General features: G+C 45.5%; 2 protein-coding genes and 1 pseudogene across 3 annotated transcripts in view; 1 reads left to right on the top strand and 2 right to left on the bottom strand.

Annotated features, from left to right (window-relative positions):
- Positions 1-12,121, bottom strand: part of ZNF367 (zinc finger protein 367) — a 30,730-nt gene extending 18,609 nt beyond the window's left edge. The window contains exon 1 of one of the 2 annotated variants that reach the window (XM_055271807.2): positions 11,267-12,121. In XM_055271807.2, coding sequence (XP_055127782.1) covers positions 11,267-11,677 — 411 coding nt within the window. In that variant the 5' untranslated portion in view covers positions 11,678-12,121. The remainder of the gene's footprint in view (positions 1-11,266) is intronic. The other variant, XM_055271808.2, reaches the window with a different exon arrangement.
- On the top strand, positions 2,757-4,598 carry LOC129479155 (ribosome biogenesis protein NSA2 homolog; annotated as a pseudogene).
- Positions 11,824-23,694, bottom strand: LOC134736256 (collagen alpha-2(I) chain-like). Its single transcript, XM_063636638.1, has 3 exons — positions 23,584-23,694; positions 12,806-12,861; positions 11,824-12,706 (listed from the first exon to the last, which is right to left on the bottom strand). The coding sequence occupies exons 1-3, from the start codon at positions 23,692-23,694 to the stop codon at positions 11,824-11,826; spliced, it is 1,050 nt and encodes a 349-aa protein (XP_063492708.1).
- Positions 23,695-24,292: the final 598 nt, after the last annotated feature.

Raw genomic sequence — 24,292 nt, 5'->3', positions numbered from 1 at the left:
TTGGGAGGCCGAGGCGGGTGGGTAACGAGGTCAGGAGATCGAGACCATCCCGGCTAACACGATGAAACCCCGTCTCTACTAAAAATACAAAAACTTGGCCGGGCACAGTGGCTCACGCCTGTAATCTCAGCACTTTGGGAGGCCGAAGCGGGTGGATCACGAGGTCAGGAGATGGAGACCATCCTGGCTAACATGGTGAAACCCCGTCTCTACTAAAAATACAAAAAATTAGCTGGGCGTGGTGGCGGGCGCCTGCAGTCCCAGCTACTCGGGAGGCTGAGGCAGGAGAATGGCGTGAACCCGGGAGGCAGAGCTTGCAGTGAGCCGAGATCATGCCACTGTACTCCAGGCCTGGGCGACAGAGCGAGACTCTGTCTCAAAAAAAAAAAAAAAAAAAGACTGTAATGCTCTTAAAAAGAAAACATAGGGATGAATCTTCATGACTTTGTATTTTTTTAATGGATTCTTAGATATGGCACCAAGAGCTAAGCAACAAAAGAATAAATTGGACTGAATCAAAATGTAAAACTTTTGTACATTAAAGGACATTATGAAGAAAACGAAAGGCCAACCTACAGAATGGGAGATATTTATTTGCAAACCATACATCTGATAAGGGCCTAGTATCAAGGATATAAAAAGACCTCTTAGAACTCAACAACAACAAAAAACACAAAAAACTCAATTAAAAAATAGGCAAATGACTTGAACAGACATTTCTCCAAAGCAGTTATATGGCCAACAAATGCAGTTATATGGCCAGCAAATACATAAAAAGATGCTCAAAATCAGCCACGCGCAGTGGCTCACGCCTGTAATCCCAGCACTTTGGGAGGCCAAGGTGGGTGGATCACCTGAGGCCAGGAGTTCAAGACCAGCCTGGCCAACATGGTGAAACCCCGTTTCTACTAAAAATACAAAAATTAGTTGGGCATGATGGCGAGTGCCTGTAATCCCAGCTACTCAGGAAGCTGAGGCGGGAGAATCGCTTGAACCCAGAGGTTGCAGTGAGCCGAGATCGTACCACTGCACTCCAGCCTGCCCAAGTGAGTGTAATTGTCTCCAAAAAGAAAAAAAACTCAAAATTATTCATCATTTAGGAAAATGCTAATTGAAACCACAATAAGATACTACTTTGCACCAACCAGGTTATACTACACTGGGAGGAAAAAAAAGGAAAATAAGTAGGAAATAGTTTTTTATAAAAAATGTAGAGAAATTGGAACCATCATATACTACTGATGAGAATGTAAAATGGCTCAGCCACTGTGGAAAAGTTTGATAGTTTTGTATCGATATCATATATATACCTATACATACACAATGGAATATGTATACATATATAATGAAATTATTCAACCATGAAAATAATATGTGCTACAAAGTGGATGAACCTAAAAAACAGTATGCTAAAAAAAGAAGCCAAACACAAAAGGCAACATATTATGTGATTTCATTTAATGAAATATCCAGAATAGGTAAATCCATAGAGACAGAAAGTAGGTTGTTGGTTTCCAAGGTTTGCATGTAGTAGGGAACAGGGAATCATGGCCTAATAGATCAAGTTTTCTTTAGAGGTGATAAAAATGTTTTGGAACTTGTACAACATTATGAATGTACTAAATGTCACTAGATTGTACACTTTAAAATGATTAATTTAATGTTATGTAATTTTACATTAATGAAAAACCTAAGGAAATCTGAATATGCTATGGTCTTCAGTTAATACTAGTGCATCAATATTGGTTCATCAGTTTCTAACAAATGTACCACACTAGTGTAAGATGTTAACAGGGAAGCTGGGTGTGCAGTTTATGGGAACTCTCTGTACTACCTTCACAGCTTTTCTATACAGCTAAAACTAATATAAAATAAACATTTACTTGAAAGAAACTTTGTTTCCCAGTTAAGTGAACTTTCACACATACAAGTTACATGAAAAAGAATCATAAAAGGATCACATACAACTACATCTAAAATGAAGATGCTTTTAGGGCTTTCAGTATCAAAACTCAAAGCCTTCCAAAAGCTTAAACATCAGCCTGAAACCTTGAAGGATAGTAATAAGCTACAGCAAAATTCCCTTCAATCAAATTTTCACATTGAAAGGAAAGTTCAATCCCTACATGGATGAGTTATCTTCTAGGATAAATCATGTTTTAAGCAAATCCTTAGATATTAAAATCTATATTTAGCACAACTTAATGACCTAATTTCAGTCTTATACCATGAATATTCAAATTAGTTGTACACTTACTACTTTTATTCTAAAAGTCTACAGAAAGTTTTCAAAAGATTTAATGAAGTCTTTACCTATTTTTCCTTTAGTCTTTAGATACAGGCAGCGTACTAAACAGGAACACCTAAAAATTATTAATAACTGAAGAAATATTTTGTTGGTAAATTCTCATTAGCCATTAAACTTTTTTTAATGATTAAGACAGTCGGGGCCGGGCGCGGTGGCTCATGCCTGTAATCCCAGCACTTTGGGAGACTGAGGCAGGCGGATCACAAGGTCAAGAGATCGAGACCATCCTGGCTAACATGGTGAAACTCTGTCTCTACTAAAAAAATACAAAAAATTAGCCGGGTGTGGTGGCAGGCACCTGTAGTCCCAGCTACTCGGGAGGCTGAGGCAGGAGAATGGCATGAACCCGGGAGGCGAAGCTTGCAGTGAGCCGAGATCGCACCACTGCACTCCAGCCTGGGTGACAGAGCTAGACTCCATCTCAAAAAAAAAAAAAAAAGAACGTGGGGGTCAGGCACAGTGGCTCACATCTGTAATCCCAGCACTTTGAGAGTCTGAGGTGATAGGGTCACTTGAGGCCGGAAGTTAGAGACCAACCTGGGCAACATAGCAAGACCCCATCTCTATTATTAAATAAATAAATAGCTTTCCTGTCCCGGCCTGCATGGCGTGGGCTTGTGGGTCTTTGAGACCCGAAAATTGAGAGCGTTTTCGCACCCCAGGGGCTGCTCCTGGCAACTCTGCGGCTGTCACCATGCCACAGAACAAATATATTGAATTACACCGTAAACGCTATGGATACCATTTGGATTATCATGAGAAAAAGAGAAGGAAAAGTCGAGAGGCTCATGAACGTTCAAAGAAGGCAAAGAAAATGATTGGTCTGAAGGCTAAGCTTTACCATAAACAGCGACGTGCTGAGAAAATACAAATGAAAAAGACTATCAAAGATGCATGAAAAGAGAAACACCAAACAAAAGAATAATGAAAAGACTCCACAGGGAGCAGTACCTGCCTATCTGCTGGACAGAGAGGGACAATCTCGAGCTAAAGTACTTTCCAATATGATTAAACAGAAACGAAAAGAGAAGGTGAGAAAATGGGAAGTCCCTCTGCCTAAAGTAGGTGCCCAGGGAGAAAGAGAAGTATTAAAAGTTATTCGAACAGGAAAGAGAAAGAAGGCATGGAAGAGGATGGTTACTAAAGTGTGCTTTGTTGGAGATGGCTTTACAAGAAAACCACCTAAATATGAAAGATTCATCGGGCCAATGAGACGGGGTTTCACCGTGTTAGCCAGGATAGTCTCCATCTCTGTGATCCACCCGCCTTAGCCTCCCAAAGTGCTGGAATTACAGGCATGAGCCACCGCGCCCGGACAACGTGAGTAATTTTTAATAGATTAAAATATTGGCAAATGGCCTGTTTCTGTAAATAAAGTTTTAATGGAACACTAAATAAATAAATAAATAAATAAATAAATATTGGACACAGGAAGGGGAACATCACACACCGGGCCTGTCGCGGGGTAGGGGGAGCGGGGAGGGATAGCATTAGGAGATATACCTAATGTAAATGATGAGTTAATGGGTGCAGCACACCAACATGGCACATGTATACATATGTAACAAACCTGCACGTTGTGCGCATGTACCCTAGAACTTAAAGTATAATAAATAAATAAATAATAAATATTTTTTAAAAAATAGAATGTGGGAAGGCTACATATCCAAAAGAAATGAAAACAGAATCTCAAAGAGATATTTGCACATCTGTGTTCACTGCAGCATTATTCACAATGGATAGCAACCCAAATGTCCACTGACTGATGAATGAATAAATAGTGCTATATACAGTCTAGCCTAAGCAAACTCAGTGTGTTAGTAACAATAGAGTACTACTCAGCCTTCAGAAAGATGGAAATCCTGCCATATGCCATAACATGGATGAACCTTTAGGAAATTATGCTAAGTAAAACAAACCAGTGACAAAAAGGCAAATACTGCATAATTTTACCTATACGAGGTATCTGAGGTCATCAAACTCTTAGAAGAGTGGTGGTTGCCAGGGACTAGGGGGCGGCGGGGGGAAGGCAAGTTCAGTGAGTATAGAGTTTGTTTTACAAGATGAATAAATTCTAGGAACTTGTTGCACAACCGTTTACACATAGTCAACACTACTGTACTATATACTTAAAAATGGTTAAGGTAGTAAATATTATGGAGTTTTTGCCACGATTTTTAAAATGTGAGAAGGCACTGTGGCAGATATTATTGCAAAAACATTCACTGCCCCTTTCACTGTGGGTCCAGAGTGCAACTTAGCCACATGACTTGCTTTGGCCAATAAAATGTGAGTGAAAATAGCATGTGTAGTTTGGATGTTTGTCCCCTCCAAATCTCATGTTGAAATTTGATCCCCAGTATTGGAGGCGGAGCCCAGTGGAACGTGTCTGGGTCATAAAGACAGATCCCTCATGAACATCTAGATGCTGTCCTCGCTCATATTGTTACCATGAGATCTGACTGTAAAAAAAAGCCTGTCACTTCCTCCCCTCCCTCTTGTTCCCTCTCTCACCATGTGAAACCTGCTCCCCTTTGCCTTCTGCCATGATTTGAAGCTCCCTGAGGTCCCTCACCAGAAGCAGATTCTAGTGCCATGCTTCTGGTACAGCCTGCAGAACTACAAGCCAAATAAACCTGTTTTCCTCATAAATGACCCACCTTCAGGTATTCTTTTATAGCAATGCAAAATGGACTAATACAACATATGGTTCTACCATCTCTGTTTTCTCTCTGCTTTGAGACCCATCTGTCCCAGCTTGGAGAGATTCCTTCAGGATCCTAGAATGAACAGAATGTGGTGCACACCAGTGGTCAACTCTCCCAGGACACATAACATGAGCCATGTTGAGGCTAAGATTGCCATCTTGAAGTTGCATTCTGCAGCCTGCTTTTTAGCCTGAGCTAACTGACTCAGTGGGTTAGTAACAAATATCTGTTGATGAAACAAAAAGCTCATCAACCTTACTTAATTACTCAAGAAATTCCCATGCATAACGAAGCAGGAATTAGCAAGATCCTAAATGGACCATGACTTATTAAAGTACAAATTAACAAATCAACTTGTGGCCATGATTGGTGGTCATCAAATTCTTTCATCTTCTTTACTCCTTGGCTGTGATCCTCAGTAGCCACATATAGCTCAAGTCTTGCTTGCTAAAATTATTAACCCAGAGTCAGAAGGAGCTACACAGGAATGAAATCTTTATTGCCATCATTTATTAAGCCACAATAATTTCATGGATTATTGCTGGTTATGGTCATATCATGAATAATTGTTTTAATAAGTACAAAATAAATATAAAAGAATATAGCATCTGTGATCAATAAAAATAGCAGCTGATTCTGTTAAGAAAGAAATAGAACATGAAATCAGGTCAATTAAAAACCACAGGCCAGGCACGGTGGTTCATGCCTGTAATCCCAGCACTTTGGGAGGTCGAGGCAGATGGATCACGAGGTCAGGAGATCGAGACCATCCTGGCCAACATGGTGAAACCCTGTCTCTACTAAAAATACAAAAAATTAGCTGGCTGTAGTGGCGTGTCTGTAATTCCAATGAGAAACAATGAGAAAACCATGTTTCTAGGCATCTTCAGACAATTATAGAGTGTTACACTCAGCAGCCAAGTGCACCTGGAGGCTAAGGACAAATCTTGTCAACACCGTTGACGATTCACAACACAAAATTAAAACTTTTGCATACCTTAATTATTATAATTTTAAAAACAATCTGCATACCCCTAGAAGCTGGATTAGTGATTTTGAAAGTGTTTAGTCATGTGATAACTAAAAAACCTAAAAGTCCTTGACACATTTTTATAAGTAGAATTCAAATAAAGGGCACAAGCACAACCTAGAAGGAAAACAAAAATAGGTCTCAGAGGGAGGCGTGTGAACCTTTTCACATTCAGATTTAGATACAAACTTCCCATGACTTGCATACATGCTTCCTAACTTGTAACTTCCTACTTCTTATCCTGACCTATCTTCACAACTTCTCAAGTTTTAATTCCAGTTTACTGAATTGAGTGCACTCTTATAAAGCATCTCAATTGAGACATAGATAAGCAATACATAGTATGTATTTCTTTTTTCTTTTTTTTTCTTTGAGACAGAATCTCGCCTAGTTGCCCAGGCTGGAGTGCAGTGGCGCAATCTCAGCTCATTGCAACCTCCACCTCCCGGGTTCATGTGATTCTCATGCCTCAGCCTCCCAAGTAGCCGGGACTATAGGTGTGCACCACCACGCCCAGCTAATTTTTTTGTATTTTTAGTAGAGACAGGGTTTCACCATGTTGGCCAGGCTGGTCTCAAACTCCTGGCCTCAAGTGATCCATCCACCCTGGCCTCTCAAAGTGCTGGGATTACAGGCATGAGCCAGCATGCCCGGCCAATAATATGTATTTCTTATGTCTACTTATATCAGCTTAATATTTAAAAAAACAAAAATAAACCCCTGAAGTCCATTTACATGTGATAGTCCCAGGAGCAGTGTAGTATAGGGACTAAGAACAGGGACTCTAGAAGGTTCCGATCAGTTCTGCCACTTACCATACAATCTTAACTAGACTTTGTCTTGGGGACTCTAATTTCTCATTCCTCATCAGGTAAACAGGATAAAATGAATTAAAGAATTCAAAATGCTCAACACAGAGCCCAGCAGTTTGCTGCTAACATTATGAAATGCTTACTCTGTGTCAGGCAATAATTAGTGCCTACTATGTTAACATGATGTTAGGTTTAACATGGTGCTCAAACATTACTATTCATAAATAGTATGAATTTATGTATTATGTATAAAGTATTTAAAAATCAGGTATTCGTAACAGTATGTACAGTCTAGGTTTTGAAGTGTTCAGGTGACACAGAAAAGGGAAGCAGGACAGGCAGCCGGTAGATCCTGCAGGGTGAATAGTATCTGAGAAGTCAGACCCCACCAGCCCCAGTGAAGAAGTAACTTCAAATGCAGTGTGAGTAGAGAGCACAGGGACAAGGTGGGGAGCCTTGGAACAACCTGTGGCAGAAGACAGTTAGACCTGCTTTCTTCCCTCTCAGAATTCTACAATCCATAAGAAGATAATATATAATTATATGCCAACAGTGCTAAGCAATCGTGTGATGAGCAGCCAAAATAAGCTGGTAGGTGTTCCCACAGGCGAGGGAGGCAGTGTTGGGCAGGAACAAACAAAAGAGCAAGCTGACACAGGGTGTGCAGGACTCAGACGCTGACACCTCCCCTGGGAGCAGTGACAAAGAATAGACAGTAAATGAACGCAAATGTTGTTCTCAAACCCACAGCTGTTAGTGCCTCTATGTGGCATATTGGGAGCATGTTATTGGCACTGGCTATATTACAAACTTGTCTCCTGTCTTCCCCAAAAATGAGCAGACTCAGCACAATTCCCCGATGATGCACATGGAGATAAAGAACTACAAGTACTTTAAAGAAGCAAAACAGTAAAAGGGGCTGGGACTCTCTATCTTTGTAGTTCAGTGTATTGACCACAAATCAAACTAAGCAATTTCCTTATTTTTTTCTTTTTCTTTCTTGCCCCCACAAAGCTTAGTCTAGCAACTTTCTTAAATAAAGGTATATTCCAGACCCTTCTGTCTTACGGTGGGAAAGCTAAGTAAATGAATTTTTGGAGCTGCATGTGGATTGCTTCATCAACAGAAAGACATATTCAAATCAATTTACTAAATAATTTATGAAAGTTACAAGAGGAAAAACTTACATGAGAAAGGAAAAAAGCAGAAATATAAAACAGCCATTTCATTTTTACATGTTTTTTACAACTGCTGGTATACTTTACCTCTGAAAAGAGGTGTACAGCATGGAAATACAATTCAAACCCATGCATCTTGTTAGCAATTTTTTTTTTTTTTTTAAGACGGAGTCTCACTGTGGCCAGGCTCGAGTGCAGTGGCGGGATCTCGGCTCACTGCAACCTCCACCTCCAGGGTTCAAGTGATTCTCCTGCCTTAGCCTCCCGAGTAGCTGGGACTACAGGCGTGTGCCACCACACCCAGCTAATTTTTGTATTTTTAGTAGAGACAGGGTTTCACCATGTTGGCCAGGATGGTCTCGATCTCTTGACCTCGTGACCAGCCGGCCCTGGCCTCAGCCTCCCAAAGTGCTGGGATTACAGGCGTGAGCCTCCGCGCCTGGCCACAGTTAGCAATTTTTATAAAATGTCTGGGTAAATATAAGTCTGTTTTAGGCCAAAAACAACATACCTATAGATTTCATCTATATAACAATCTTCTTGGGTGATCCAGAAATAGATTAATCTATAAGAATAAAACCATAAAGGCAAAATCTTACACGAGAACTTATGAATGTATGCCTTTATATTGTTCAACTACATAATCTAATTTAGTGTTTTTTTAAAAAGGCTAAAACTTATAAATGGTTAACACAAAAATATCTAGGATACCCATCCAAATTTTTTTTTTTTTTCCCTGAGACAGAGTCTTGCTCTGTTGCCCAGGCTGGAGTGCAGTGGTACGAACTCAGCTCGCTGCAAGCTCCGCCTCCCAGGTTCACGCCATTCTCCTGCCTCAGCCTCCCGAGTAGCTGGGACTACAGGCGCCAGCCACCACCCCTGGTCAATTTTTTTTTTTTGTATTTTTAGTAGAGACAGAGTTTCACCATGTTAGCCAGGATGGTCTCTGTCTCCCGACCTTGTGATCCACCTGCCTCGGTCTCCCAAAGTGCTTGGATTACAGGCGTGAGCCACTGCGCCCGGTGGATACCCATCCATCTTACATCTCACTAGGGGCTACCTAGAGGCAGCCCAACAGCAACTGTAGCCTTTAGTAATACTCAGCAATACTATCAACGCTTCTATCGTTAGTTTCTTCATTTTTTTTTTTTTTCGAGACGGAGTCTCACTCTGTCCCCCAGGCTGGAGTGCAATGGTGCAATCTCGGCTCACTGCAACCGCCGCCTCCCGAGTTCTGGCAATTCTCTTGCCTCAGCCTGCCGAGTAGCTGGGATTACGGGCGCCCGCCACCACGTCTGGCTAATTTTTATATTTTTAGGAGAGACAGGGTTTCACCATGTTGGTCAGGCTGGTCTCGAACTCCTGGATCTCAGGTGATACACCCGCCTCAGCCTCCCAAAGTGCTACGATTACAGGCATGAGCCACTGCACCCGGCAAGTTTCTTCAACTTTTGTTAAAGAGTTGAGGTCTTGCTTTGTCACCCAGGCTGAAGTGCAGTGGTACTATCATGTCTCACTGTAGCCTCAAACTCCTGGTCTCAAGTGATCCTCCTGCCTCAGCCTCCCATGTAGCTGGGAATATAGGTGCAGGCCGCCAGATGGGGTCTCACTATGTTGCCCAGGCTGATCTTGAACTCCTGGTCTCAAGTGATTCTCCAGCCTCAGCCTCCTGAAGGGATTATAGGCATGAGCCACCTCACCAGGCTCTGTTATGTTTTTGTTTTTTGTTTTTTTTTTTTGAGACGGATTCTCGCTCTTTTGCACAGGCTAGAGTGCAATGGCCTGATCTCAGCTCCCTGCAAGCTCCGCCTCCCGGGTTCACGCCATTCTCCTGCCTCAGCCTCCCGAGTGGCTGGGACTACAGGCGCCCGCCACCAAGACCGGCTAATTTTTTGTATTTTTAGTAGAAACAGGGTTTCACCGTGTTAGCCAGGATGGTCTTGATCTCCTGACCTCGTGATCCGCCCGCCTCTGCCTCGCAAAGTTCTGGGATTACAGGTGTGAGCCACCGCACCCGGCCCAGGTTCTATTCTTTTAAATGTTTACTGAGGTGCAGTTTCAAGAGCTGAAGTGTATAAAAACCTATAGTTTTATAACTTTATCGTTATTTAATAATAACGCCACATAAAATGTATCAATTTCCTCAAAACCCAAACAATGTAGTTTCAACATCCTTGTGACTGCATGTAAAACGATCAAACTCGTTTCAACTTATACATTATGTGCTGGCACAGATGCAGTTATCCACTATGTGATTTACTTGTTATCTCTTGCAAATTGCTTATCTTATATAGCCACTTAACAAATGGAACCTGGATATTACCCTTCTGTTAGCACCATTCATTCATTACACAAATATTTTTTGAGCACCTTTATTGAGCATTTACAGAATGTAAGGTAGTAAAGTCATATAGTCTTCCAGATAGAAATACTCCTGGCTCACCTGGAGCTTACAGTCTACAGAGGTCAGTATAAGTCAGCAGAAAGTCACCCCAAACACATGCAGGACAAAACCTCGACCTAGTCCCCGCTCTTCCACTACTGAGCTGTGCGATCGTGGGGAGGTCGCCTCACTAATCACTGTAAGCCCCAACTGCCTGATCTGTAAAATAGGTTTGAACCAGTGGTAACAACCTTCCCAGCTTTAAGCAGTCGGAGACTGCAAGCAATTTTAGCGTCCCATTCCACTATGTGCTCTCAACACCTAGAAAGTAGTATGCTGGATAAATGAAAGGCAGCGAAGGCACAACTTCAGCCGCAGAACAGGCCCAGAAGTCCTTTCTTGCTCTTCGGCTGTCTCTGCAGGGCATCTTTTAACAGGGCCAGGGCGATCTGCAGTAATGGAGCAGACACTGTGCACTCCCTTCCCTCTCGCACTCGGTGGAACAACTCAAGGCCCTCATCCCCCTCCTTTCCTCTCGGAACTGAGGGCTCAGCAGCCCGCCGGGAGGATGGCAGTGGCCGTTGACCCGGCCTCCCCAGCGACCCCGGGCCGCGCTCCCGCCCACTGCACCTGCCGCAGGACTGTCTTCCGCGCCGCTCCCGCCTGTCACGTGACAGCCCCCCCCCCCGACTGGGGCCGGTTTTTGGCGCGCGGCAGTGACGTCAGCATCCTGTCAGCCGCAGCCCCTGCCGTGGCCGGATCGACCTCGCGTTTTCAACTCCGCCCCGCCCGCCGCGCCGTTAACGGGCCCCGGCTGCCCCGCGTCCCGCCCGCCCGCGCCGCTCACCTTGAGGTGGCCGCTGTCTGGGCTGCTCGCTTCCTCCTCGTCCTCACCTCCTGAGGCAGCGGCGGAGGCCGAGGCGGCGGGCGGGGGCGCGCCCCGGCCACGAAGCCCCGAGTGCTCGGCGGCTGCGGCGGCAGGCAGGGCGGCCGAGGCGGCGGCCCCCGCGGCCCCGGGGCTGAGCGTCACGTTGTGTGCGTTCTCGCCCCAGCGCCACGGGTACACCATGAAGTCGCTGAAGCCGGGGCTGGTGGGGATGAGCGGCGGCGGCGGCTCCGGCTCCCCTCCACCGCCGCACGTTGGCTTGATCGGGGTCGTCCTGATGACCGACACCAGCACCCGCTTCGGGGAGTCGTGGCAGAAGATGACGGGCGGCGGCGGGTTCTCCGCCATGGGTGCCTCGACGCCCCGGATCATCGCCCGGCCCGACCCGCAGCTCCGGCGGCCCCGGGCCGCACTCTTGAGCACCGCTCTGCCCCTCGCTCGCTCTGCTCCGAGTCGCCGGCTCAGTCCTGCCGGCTCATGGCAGACGGACGTTTCCCGGAATCCTGCGCAGCAGCCACCTAACGAGTTGAGCGGACGGCACCGGCCGGCAGGGCTGGACCCCAGCCCCAGGTCAAGCGCGCCCTCCGCTCTTTGTACTCCGCAGCGCAGGCTGCAGCGGTGGGAAGCAGCGGGCGGCCCGGCCCTTGCGGTGACAGGAAAGCAGGACGCGCGGCGCTGAGCCCCCAAAAATAACAACCTGCCGCCGCGGTGCCTGCCCCGGCTTTTCCCGCGTTACATTTCGCGCCTGGGCGGAACCAGTCACCGCGAGGCCGCTGCCCGCTGGCCGCACCGGCGAGTGACAGGCGGCGCGAGCCAATGGCCAGGCCTGGCCTTCTTTCCAGCCGGCCGGGGCGGGGCCGGGTCTGCGCGCGGGTCCTTCCCACCTCGCCATTGGCCGCCGCTCTTATATTTTTTTCTATCTGGAGGGCCAACAGCGTTCGAAACTCCAGTGGAGCGCGCGGCGTCTGCACTCGCCCGGACACACCCGCCTGCCGCCCCGCCCCGCTGTCCCTCCGCGTGGTTCGTCCGGGCCAGGGAAACGGGGGTAGCGGGGAGGGCGGCAAGAGAGCGGCTGATTGGACAGCGGCGGGGCGGGGTCGGGGGGTGATCGTTGGGCGGTGGAGGCGCGCGCCCCGCTCGGCCCCGCCCGCCGTTGGTTGTTGGGCCGCGGTTCCCGCGCGCAGGGAGTTTAAAGGGCTGGGGCCCCGCCACCCGCCCCGCCCTCGGTCCCACCACCCGCCCGGCGGCTGAAGTCTCTGCTGCCCGAGGTCCTGGTGGGCACCTGGCGTGCCTGGTTTCTTAATCGAGTTCCGTCTGCTCAGCTGTTGCACGCGCTGTGAACCAGCCCTGTCAGCACCGCCCTGACTCCCCTGGGCCGATTGTGGGTCTCCGGTTCCCCATCTGTGGAAAGGGGAGAGAGTTCAGGAAGTAGCCTCCGAAGTCCCTGCGGGCCGCTCGCGGCGCGGAGGCCACAAGCGCCGGGCGAGTGTCCACTCTCACCGTGGACTGATGCCCCGAAATTGCCTCGGGGATCCCCGCACCCCGACGACCCCGCTCTACCGAGCGGCTGCTCCGGGGGTCGGGGCAGCGCCCCACTCTGCTCGGCCCCCACCTGCCGCGTCCTCGTACTCGCGCCGGGACGCGCGGAGCCCAACGTCCTCTGCCCGCCCCGCCCCAGCCCCGCCTGGCGGGCGCCGACCGCGGCCCGGGTGGGGCTCGCAGGCCGCAGAGGAAGGACCGGGCGGAGGGGGTGCCCAGCTTCTTACCCGCTAGATGTGGCCTGGGGAGCTGCCTTTTGTTCTTGGGAATACAGATTCCCAGGCACAGCCTGACTCGCGGTAGGGGCTCAATAAATGTTGAATGGATGAATGAATATCCGTTGGTTAAGGGTTAGAATTGGTAGCTAAGTTAGAACACGACTGCATAATAACAGATAACTAAGCTGAATAGCTTTTCTCTCTGTGAAAGACACACAAATGCACAGCTATGCCTAAATTAAGCCACAATTGTTTAAAAACAAAGGAAACTCTGTGTACTGATATGAACAATTTCAAAAATGTATTTTTATTTTAAAAGGCAAAACAAGCAATAGTGTGATTTTATGTAAAATTGTTAAAGTGGGAAAAATGTACGTTTTTACTTTTAGAAGTACGTAAAATATCTGGCAAGATGGAAAAGAAACATGGATCATGGAGGGAAATTATGTGGCTGGGAACAGAAGTGAAAAGATTTCAAGAAATACAACATATAACTCTTTGTATCTTTTGAACTTTGAACCAAGTGAGAGTATCCTTTTAAGAAATGAAACAGTGTATAGCCTCCATTTTCTGGAGACCTACTACAAAAATAGCATATATGTACTGATACACAATAATACATATGGATGTTTCACAGTTCACTCAACAATTGGGTAAAGAAGATATTTTTCCCATTTTATAAATGAGAAAAGTTGAGGCTTGTACAAGATTACATAATAAATCCTTTGGAAGAATAAGTCTGTACTGCCTGTGGATTATATCTCAGTGTCCTTTTGCTGAGCAAAAGGAGGAAAAGGCTGAAAAATGGGACTCACACATTTCTCGGTTCCGTTTCTCATATTCCAAAACTTTCAGGGTTTAGGGGCAAATTTCATATTGTAATGGTTGATCTAGAAAGCTGAAAGTTCAGCCCTACTTTCACCTAATTTAGTAAACATTCATTTTGTTTTTACAGTTTAATACCAAAAAACATTTTTCTGAATCAGTTGGAAGGGAAATGTTATCCATCTATTTTATACTTGACAAGTAGTGTAAAGAAAAAAGTGATCTGTCCATCATGGATGCTCGAATTAGGGATTGAGCAAAATCCAACAGATTAATCACCAACAAATAGTTACTGTTTAACATTCAGAGCATGCCCCAGAGGGCAAGATGAATCATCCAGCACAGGATGCTGACTTTCTGCTTCTAAAAATTGCCCTTCATCAACAGTAACCTGGCAACGCCACTTGCTCTCTTCCCCAAGAGAATGAAAGACATGCCAGGAATGTGTGAACTGGGCAGAGGGTGATTCCACGAGCAAAGCTGAGGTCATACCAGATCTTTGCTTGTTTGGCTCCATTTTCATGCAATGAGGAAGCTGTCTGAAGTGTGTGAATCATATTTCTGATGTCTTTGTTCTGTCTCAGATATTAACAGCCCATAATGTCAGAGGCCTGTGAACTAGAGCAACTCCATCTTAAACAGGAGCTGGGTAAAATGAGGCTGAAACCTACTGGGCTGCATTCTCAGACGGTTAAGGCATTCTAAGTCACAGCATTAGATAGGAGGTCAGCACAAAATACAGGTCATAAACACCTTGCTGATAAAACAGGTTGCAGTAAAGCACCCGGCCAAAACTCACCAAAACCAAAATGGCCATGAGAGTGACCTGTGGTCATCCTCACTGCTACACTCCCACCAGCACCGTGACAGTTTACAATGCCATGGCAACGTCAGAAAGTTACCCTATATGGTCTAAAAAGGGGAAGCATGAATAATCCACCCCTTGATTAGCATATCATCAAAAATAACCATAAAAATGGGCAACCAGCAGCCCTCAGGGCTGCTCTGCCTATGGCCTGAATTCTTTTTTGTGTGAAATCCAAGAACCCTCTCTTGGGGTCTGGATCAGGACCCCTTTCCGGTAACAACAATACATACTAACTCTGAAAATACTGAAACCTATCTCAGGATACTTACTATATTACTAAAGTAGTCTTTTCAACTCTTGAAAATATAGGCCCCTTTGGCCGGGCACGGTGGCTGACACCTATAATCTCAGCACTTTGGGAGGCCGAGGCGGGCAGATCACGAGGTCAGGAGATCGAGACCATCCTGGCTAACAGGGTGAAACCCCATCTCTACTTAAAATACAAAAAATTAGCCGGGCGTGGTGGTGGGCGTCTGTAGTCCCAGCTACTCGGGAGGTGAGGCAGGAGAATGGCGTGAACCCGGAAGGTGGAGGTTGCAGTGAGTGGAGATCACGCCACTGCACTCCAGCCTGGGCGACAGAGCAAGACTCCATCTCAAAAAAAAAAAAAAAAAATATATATATATATATATATGTCCCTTCTGATAAAGATATAAACCTCAAACCCCCTTTTAAAAAAATGTATCTTAAAGTTTCAAGATGAAATTGAAGTAAGACAAAGCAGCAGTTATTAAAGTCTATGTAAAACACAGCAGGCCGGGCGCGGTGGCTCACGCCTGTAATCCCAGCACTTTGGGAGGCCGCCGCAGATGGATCAACTGAGGTCAGGAGATCAAGACCATCCTGGCCAACATGGTGAAACCCCGCCTCTACTAAAAATCCAAAAACAATTAGCTGGGCATGGTGGCATGCGCCTGTGGTCACAGCTACTGGGGAGGCTGAGGCAGGAGAATCGTTTGAACCCAGGAGGTGGAGGTTGCAGTAAGCTGAGATTGTGCCACTGAATTCCAGCCAGGGTGACAGAGTGAGACTCCATCTCAAAATAACAACAACAACAACAAAAGATAGCAAGGTTTTTTGTTTCACTTTGTTTTTATTTTATTTTATTTTTAATTATATATATATATATATATATATATATATATATATACACACTTTTTTTTTTTTTTTTTGAGATGGAGTCTCACTCTGTTGCCCAGGCTGGAGTGCAATGGCGCGATCTCGGCTCACTGCAAGCTCCGCCTCCCGGGTTTACGCCATTCTCCTGCCTCAGCCTCCTGAGTAGCTGAGATTACAGGCGCCTGCCACCACAACCGGCTAATTTTTTTTGTATTTTTAGTAGAGATGGGGTTTCACCGTGTTAGCCAGGATGGTCTCGATCTCCTGACCTTGTGATCCGCCCGCCTCGGCCTCCCAAAGTGCTGGGATTACAGGCATGAGCCACCGCGCCTGGCCCATTTTTATTTTTTATTTTTTTGAGAGGGAGTCTAGCTCTGTCGCCTGGGCTGGAGTGCGGTGGCGAGATGTCAGCTCACTGCAGCCTCTGCCCCCTGAGTTAAAGCTACTCTCCAGCCTCAGCCTCCCGAGTAGCTGGGACTACAGGCATGCGCCACCACACCCAGCTAATTTTTGTATTTTTAGTGGAGGTGATGTTTCACCATGTTGGCTAGGCTGGTCTCCAACTCCTGGGCTCAAGTGATCCGTCCACCTTGGCCTCCAAAAGTGCTGGGATTACAGGCGTGAGCCACGGTGCCCGACCCCAGCATTTGGTTTTATTGATGAGAGATACAATGCAATCTCAAGTGAGGATCAAGTGATCCTCCCGCCTCAGCCTCCTGAGTAGCTAGAACTATAGCCACGCACCACCACACCTGGCTAATTTTTTGTAGAAACAGGTACCACTATGTTACCCAGGCTGGTCTCCACCTCTTGGCCTCAAGCAATCTTCCTCCCCCAGCCTCCCAAAGCACTGGATTGTAGGCAGTCCTCAATCTAATTCTTATCTCTCCCCCACTTAACTAGGACTAACGATGCATTCCTAGCAGCTTGCTTTACATCAGCTAACATCCCATTGGCCAAACAAGCCACATGGCTCAGCCCAAGACTGGAGAATCATGCCCTGATGTTACGTGGGAGAACACTGCAAAGTTACTTGGCTGAGGGTGTGGATACAAGGGAGGGTGAAGAATCGGGCCATTAACACCCTCACAGTCTGGGTGTGTGAATGCCCTCCTGTGGTGCCAGGCTGTTAACTCCAGTGCCACATGTTGAAGAGATGCTGAAAGACATGTTCTCCAGGGCACAGGTTTGCAACCCCTGGGCCGTGGACTGTGTGGCCTATTGCGAACTGGCCACACAGCAGGAGGTGAGCAGCGGTAAAGAAGTATTACTGCCTGAGCTCTGCATCCTGTCAGACCAGTGGTGGCTTTAGATTCTCATAGGAGCACAAACCCTGTTGTGAACTGCGCGTGTGAGGGATCTGGGATCTAGGTTGTGTGCTTCTTTTGAGAATCTAATGCCTGGTGATTTGAGGCGGGACAGTTTCACCCCAAGACCATTCCCTTTCCCCTCTCCATCTGTGGAAAGGTTGTCTTCCACAAAACAAGTCCCTGGTGCCAAAAAGGTTGGGGACCACTGCTCCAGGGCACAGTTGCAAGTTTGCACGGGCCCTGCTATATGACTGAGCCCCACAAAAGACATTTTGTAACAAGAAGACTACAATATCACACAAACTTTAAACTTGGGGCCCACATAAACCTCAGATAAGATAGTCTTCCCCTCATGGGAGCACAGTAAAATGCTTCTTGGCTGACAGATAACTTGACTAACTATAAACAAATCATTTTTAGCTGCTTAACCACATTAGGGATAACCTACCAAACCTCCTTCAACCTGAGATCACCACATTCCTAGTAATACAGGGACTATGGGCCTCCAGAATTGTCAGTGAGACAGCTTGGGAATGACAGTCTGATTCAGAAGGCCGTCCCAAGGACTTGCCTTGAAACTATCTTTCCATAGCAAGTATATATATGTATATATACACACATATATGTATGTATGTGTGTGTGTGTATATATGTATATATACACACACACATATGTATGTAAGTGTGTGTGTATATATACATATATATATAATTTTTTTAATTTAAGAGATGAGGACTCACTATGTTACCCAGGCTTGAGTGCAGTGCCTATTCACAGGCACATCATAGCTCCCTGCAGCTTCAAACTCCTGGCCTCAAGCGATCCTCCTGCCTCAGCCTCCTAAGTAGCTGGGACTCCATGGAGCCTAACTACAAGCATGATGTTTTTACTTAAAGTATAAGTTATGTATCAATACAAAATAGTAAATACTTTTGCAAAACTTACACAAGATTGAGAAAGTTTCTGTTACTCCTACAAATGAATTCTACTATTATTGCTCACCTCTGGAATTGCTTTTGGTGACACAGATGGTGATTTGGGGGACTGACCCATCTTCTAAGCATTCCTTGACACCCCCGCTGTCATCAAGGATCTGGAGGTTTGACCGTTTGACCCTTCTGTAATCTTGAAAGTGACTGAGTGGGCCAGGTGACTCTTGCCTGTAATCCCAGCACTTTGGGACACCGAGGCAGGCTGATCACATGAGGTTAGGAGTTCAAGACCATCCTGGCCAACATGGTGAAACCCTATCTTTACCAAAAATACAAAAATTAGCCAGGCGTGGTGGCACACACCTGTAGTTTCAGCTACGCAGGAGGCTGAAGTAGAAGAATAGCTTGAACCCAGGAGGCGGAGGTTGCAGTGAGCCGAGACTGCACCACTGCACTCCAGCCTGGGCAACAGAGTGACACTCTGTCTCAAAAAAAAAAAAAAGGAAAGAAAGAAAGAAAAAAGAAAATGACTAAGTGACTCAGTGACTGTGAAGTACTGATATTGGTTCTCTTATGCTCCACAAAAACATCAGTTTCATTATCTTAGACCCACAATGATCAATTATCAGCTGGATATGGAATCAACTTTAAAATGATATGTGGCTCTACACTGTAAATTATACTAATTTGACTTGTTAGAATAAAATCCAAAGTAGATTTAAATGAAGCAGTTTAATTAGGGCAGCAGATTCATAATACTTTCAAGAAGCCCTTAAGTCTTATAAGAGGTCATTGAATTGACTCTTGGGACAGCTTCCCGTTTTATCACACTTAGGATCTGCGGGTATCTTGAGTGCCCTAGTTGTAAGCTTGTGCCAAAGGTAGTCAGTACATTTTACATCCAGGAAGACTTTCCATTGTGGTATTTCATCATGTTTATTGCCATTTAATTAGGGTAAGTAAGGACATATACATTTTTAGTTTAAATTCTATTCCTCCTCACTTCTGTGTGTCAGAGTTCAACTTTGGAGAGTGGGTTGTCAGTACGATTATTGTTGTTTTTCTGATATTCTGTCTTTTACTTTTTACTCTGAATTATTTGGGGCTTACAGAAAAGTTGCAAACATAGTAAATTTTTCACGCATACCTCACTCAACTTCCCCTAATGCCAACATCTTATATTACCACAACCACGTGTCAAAACCAGGAAATTAACATGTGTACAATATTATTTATTAAACTACACTTCTTATTCTATTTTAATTTTTTTTCCACTAATGTCTTCTTTTCTGTTCCAAGATCCTGTCTGGATCTTACATAGCATTCAGGGATTACTTGTCCTTAGTTCCCTGAAGTGAGTAACAGTTCTTCAGTGGCTCAGTGGCTCCTTGTTTTTCCTTTCTTTTTTGAATCAAAGTCTCACACTATTGCTCTGGCTGAAGTGCAATGGCGCCATCTCAGCTTACTGCAACCTCTGCCTCCCGGGTTCAAGCGATTCTCCTGCCTCAGCCTCCCAAGTAGCTGGGATTACAAGCACCCATCGCCACGCCCGGCTAATTTTTTGTATTTTTAGTAGAGACGGGGTTTCACTATATTGGCCAGGCTGGTCTCGAACTCCTGACCTCGTGACCCGCCCGCCTCAGCCTCCCAAAGTGCTGGGATTACAGGCATGAGCCACCACACCCAGCCCCTTGTTTTTCATAATTCTGAATTGGTCAGAATTATGAAATTGGCCGGGCGCGGTGGCTCATGCCTGTAATCCCAGCACTTTGGGAGGCCGAGGCAGGCGGATCACGATCAAGACCATCCTGGCTAACACGGTGAAACCCCGTCTCTACTAAAAATACAAAAAATTAGCCGGGCGTGGTAGCGGGCGCCTGCAGTCCCAGCTATTCGAGAGGCTGAGGAAGGAGAATGGTGTGAACCCGGGAGGTGGAGCTTGCAGTGAGCCGAGATTGCACTACTGCACTCCAGCCTGGGCGACAGAGTGAGACTCCGTCTCAAAAAAAAAAAAAGAAAAGAAAATTGATCAGAATTGATCTGAATTGATTAGAATTGATCAATTGAGGAGAACTGATCAGCTATTTTGTTGAACATTCCTCAGCTTAGATTTGTGATAGGCTTCTTTTACTTGGCATGTTTTCAAAGTTTTTCCATGTTGCATTATAAATCATTCTTCATTCCATTCTACGGAGAAATAATATTTCATTGTATAGCTATACTATATTTTGCTTATCTGTTCGTCAGTTGATGGATATTTAAGTTGCTCCCACTTTTTGGCTATTATGAACAGTGGTGCTGTGAACATTCATGTGTCTGTTTTTATGTCGATATATGTTTTTATTTTTATTTTTGGTTATACCTAGGTGTGGAATTGCTGGGTCATAGAGCAGCCGTGGGTTTAACATTTTGGGGATCCGACTTAACTTTTCCAAAGCAGCTGCACCATGTTACATTCCTACAAGCAGTGTATGAGGCTTCCAACTTCTTCCCATCCTTGCCAATACTTGTTGTGTGTCCGTTTGATGGTAGCCATCATAGTGGGTGTGATGCCTTTTTTTTGAGACAGGGTCTCACTATGTTGCCCAGGCTGGAGTGCAGTGGTGCAATCATGGCTCACTGCAGCCTCAACCTCCCGGACATAAGCAATCCTCCCACCTTCGCCTCCCAAATAGCTGGGACTACAAGTGCACAATACTACGCCCAGCTAAGTTTTGCATCTTTTTTGATACAGACATGGTCTCGCCTTGTTGCTCAGGCTGGCCTCAACTCTTCGGCTCAAGCAATCCACCCACCTCAGCCTACCAAACTGCTGGGATTATAGGCGTGATCCACCATGCCAAGCTGTCTCTTAATTTTTTTTAAGAATTTTATATATATGAGAATATTGCCCTTTTGTCTGTAGTATATGTTGTGAATATTTTCTCCCAAGCTGTCACCAGTTGTCTTTTGACTTCATTCATGAAATTTTTATCACATGACTTTATTTAAAAATTTATCTTTATCCTTGTGATCTGAAATGCCACCTTTGTCATATACTAAGTTTCCATATGTATTTGGGTCTAACTTTACATTCTGTTCTACTAGTCTATTTGCCTGGGTTTTTGTTTGTTTGTTTGTTTGATTTTTGTTTTTTGTTTTTTCGAGACGGAGTCTTGCTCTGTCGCCCAGGCTGGAGTGCACTGGCGTGATCTCGGCTCACTGCAAGCTCCACCTCCCAGGTTCAAGCGATTCTCCTGCCTCAGCCTCCCAGGTAGCTTGGGACCAGAAGTGTTTGGGATTTCAGATTTTTTTTGGATTATGGAATTTTTGCATATACATAATGAGATATCTTGGGGATGAGGCCTAAATCTAAACATGAAGTTAATTTACATTTCATGTGCACCTTATACACATAGCCTGAAGGTAATTGTATACGTTTTAAATAAAAGTAAAGGTGTGTGTATGTTGAACCATCAGAGGTGAAGATGTCACTATCTCAGCCACCAATGTGGACATCCCCATGCTTCCTGACTCTGCATTTATATGATAACAATAAGCAATCATTTTCTTAAACTCACACATACTTCCAGTAAAAAATATGACATTCCATTAATGCAGTGAAAAAATAATGTGTTCAGGGCACCCAAGATAGCACCACCAGATACCTGCATCAGTGGCTAAACAACAGCAGCTTCTGGTCTCCACCTATGATACTACGTTTTGATTGAAAGGCTACTGTACACTGTATCTTCTTTTTTTCAGTGAAAAAAAGACATCAGTAGCAGTTAAAGGATCAGGAAGCGTGTCCCATGGGGTGAGGAGGCATCTGCTGGATGGGTTTTCAAAATGTTTCCTCCAGCATCATCTGCCTCATTAACAACAGTTTCTGTCTTTTTTTTTTTTTTTGAAATGGAATTTTGCTCTTGTTGCTCAGGATGTTCATCTCCCATCCTCTTGGATTTTTGCCTATGCTGTGGAAATATCCAGGATATTGGGTATCTTCGTGTTACTGACTTCCCAGCTTAATGATCTCTAAGGCCAAAACTTAGTGACTTAAAACAACCACCATTTCATTTTCTTATGATTCCGTGGGTTGACTGAGCTCAACTAGGCAGTTCTGCTGGTCTTGTTTTGTATGTCTCTGGCAGTTGCAGTCAGATGGCAAATGGGGCTAAAGTGATCTGGAAGTTTGCCAGTAATAAAGGAATGGCTGAGTCTTTCTCCTTCCCCATATAGTTTTAGGGCTTCTCCTCTCCAAGTGGCCTTTCCATGTGGCTGCTTGGGCTTCCTTACAGAATGGCAGCTGGGTCCAAGGAGAATCCCAAGAAAAAGAAAGCAGAAGCTGCCATTCCTTTTAAATGCTAGGTCCGGAATTGGCACAGCATCATTCCCACTACATACTATTAGGTAACACGAGTCACAGCCAGTCCAGATTCAATGAGGGAGGTGACTGCACAAACACACGAGAACTGCGAGGTGTACCTCATTGTGAGCCATCTCTGCAGAACAGTCCTAACACCTTCTCATTTGCATTATCTTTATGTATATTTACTTTTGTTGGACAATCAAACAGAAAGGCCACAGGACATGCTGGTACAAAGTATGAGGCAGAGTAAAAGGAAGGACTAACACTTTCTGGTGGGGGAACGAACAACCTTGAAGTAAAGGTGGCTTCCAAGCTTCCTCTGGAATGGTGAATAGTCTCCCTGAGGAGCTCAGGGAGGGTAAGTCAAGCAGAGGAAACAGCATATGTGAGGTCACTGAGGCATGAAGGAACCAGGGATGTTTGCAGAACATAGTCCTATAAGGATCATATGAGAGGGTGGAGAAGGTGGTGGAAAAAACTGGAGAGGAAAGCTGGCATATGATTAAGAAAGTATAGCTAGGCATGGTGATACATGCCCGTGGTCCCAGCTACTTGAGAAGCTGAGATTGCTTGAGCCTAGGAGTTTAAGACCAGTCTGGGCAACATAGCAAGACTCTGTATGAAAAAATAAAATAAAATAAAGAGAGAGAGGGAAGAGAGAGAAAGAGAGAGAATGAATGAATGAAAACAAGGGAAAAAACAAAAGAGAAAAAAATAAAGAAAAGGCTCTATCTGAAAATGAGTTAGCCAAGCTTGAGGTGAAGGGCACAGTCCTTCAGACTGCCAAGTTTGCCTAAGACTGCAGACAACAGCCTCGATGAGTCAGAGCAGATAGGTGCCACAAGAGTGCCCTCAAGTCAGACACCAGCCTCAAGTTTGGGGGCTCCCTGGGCCACCCTCATTCAGATCAGCTAGCTGCAAATTAGGGTTCCCATGACCACCCTCAGGTCTGATAATTCACTAGAATGACTCACAGAACTCTGGAAAGTGTTGTATTTATGGTTATAGCTTTGTTATAGTGGAAGGCTACAACTCAGAACCAGCCAAAGGAAGAGACACCTCAAGCGAAAACCATAGTGGATCCCCATGTGCAGCGCTCCTGTCTTCAGGAATGGTTACCGGTCTGGTGTCCACGTGTGGCAATGCACTGGAGGACTGCCAGCCCAGGAAGCTCAGCTGAGCCTCTGGTGTCCTCGTTCTTAATGGGACTTGATCACACACTGTTTGCATGGCTGATCTTTTTAGTCTCCGCCCCTCCGGAGGTCGCAACTGATAGGGCATGTCCCAAAGCCCCCACCAGAAATCACATGATTACGGTTGTCTGATCGCAAAAGCACTCCAGACAAATAAATAAATATAAGGCACAATATTCCAGGGACCCCCAAGTCACCTCCCAGTAGCCACACGCACAACGGCCAGGCCTCTCTTCAGAGGAAGTGAATTCTGCACCGCACAACACCCTGCTGTATTGTGAATACAGGTTAGGAGTGCAGGCTTTGGAGTGTGTCTGGGTTTGCCTGCCCTGTGTGGTCGCCAGTCGCTGTGAGGCCTGGTTCTCCTCTCCTTCAGCACACTTGTGGGACTGTGCTTCTGTGCACCCTTTGAAGACGGGTGTGCTCTCGTGACATGCCTCAGCTGAGCAGCAGAGCTTCAGGAGTCAATGCCAGATTCACCACAGGCCCTTTCCTCTACCTCAGGGAGTGGAGAGGGTGTTGAGATGAAGGCTCCATCAGCCTGGACCCCTGAGTAACCCGGGGGAACATGTGTCCACCCCAACCCTTGCCAGACTTGCTGCGTGCGTGAGAAATAAATCTTTGTTGTGTGAAAC

Source organism: Symphalangus syndactylus, chromosome 3 (assembly GCF_028878055.3).
Source record: "Symphalangus syndactylus isolate Jambi chromosome 3, NHGRI_mSymSyn1-v2.1_pri, whole genome shotgun sequence".
NCBI lineage: Eukaryota > Metazoa > Chordata > Mammalia > Primates > Hylobatidae > Symphalangus > Symphalangus syndactylus.
Note: the sequence above shows the minus strand (reverse complement) of the source record. Positions and strands in the feature narration are given on the sequence as shown.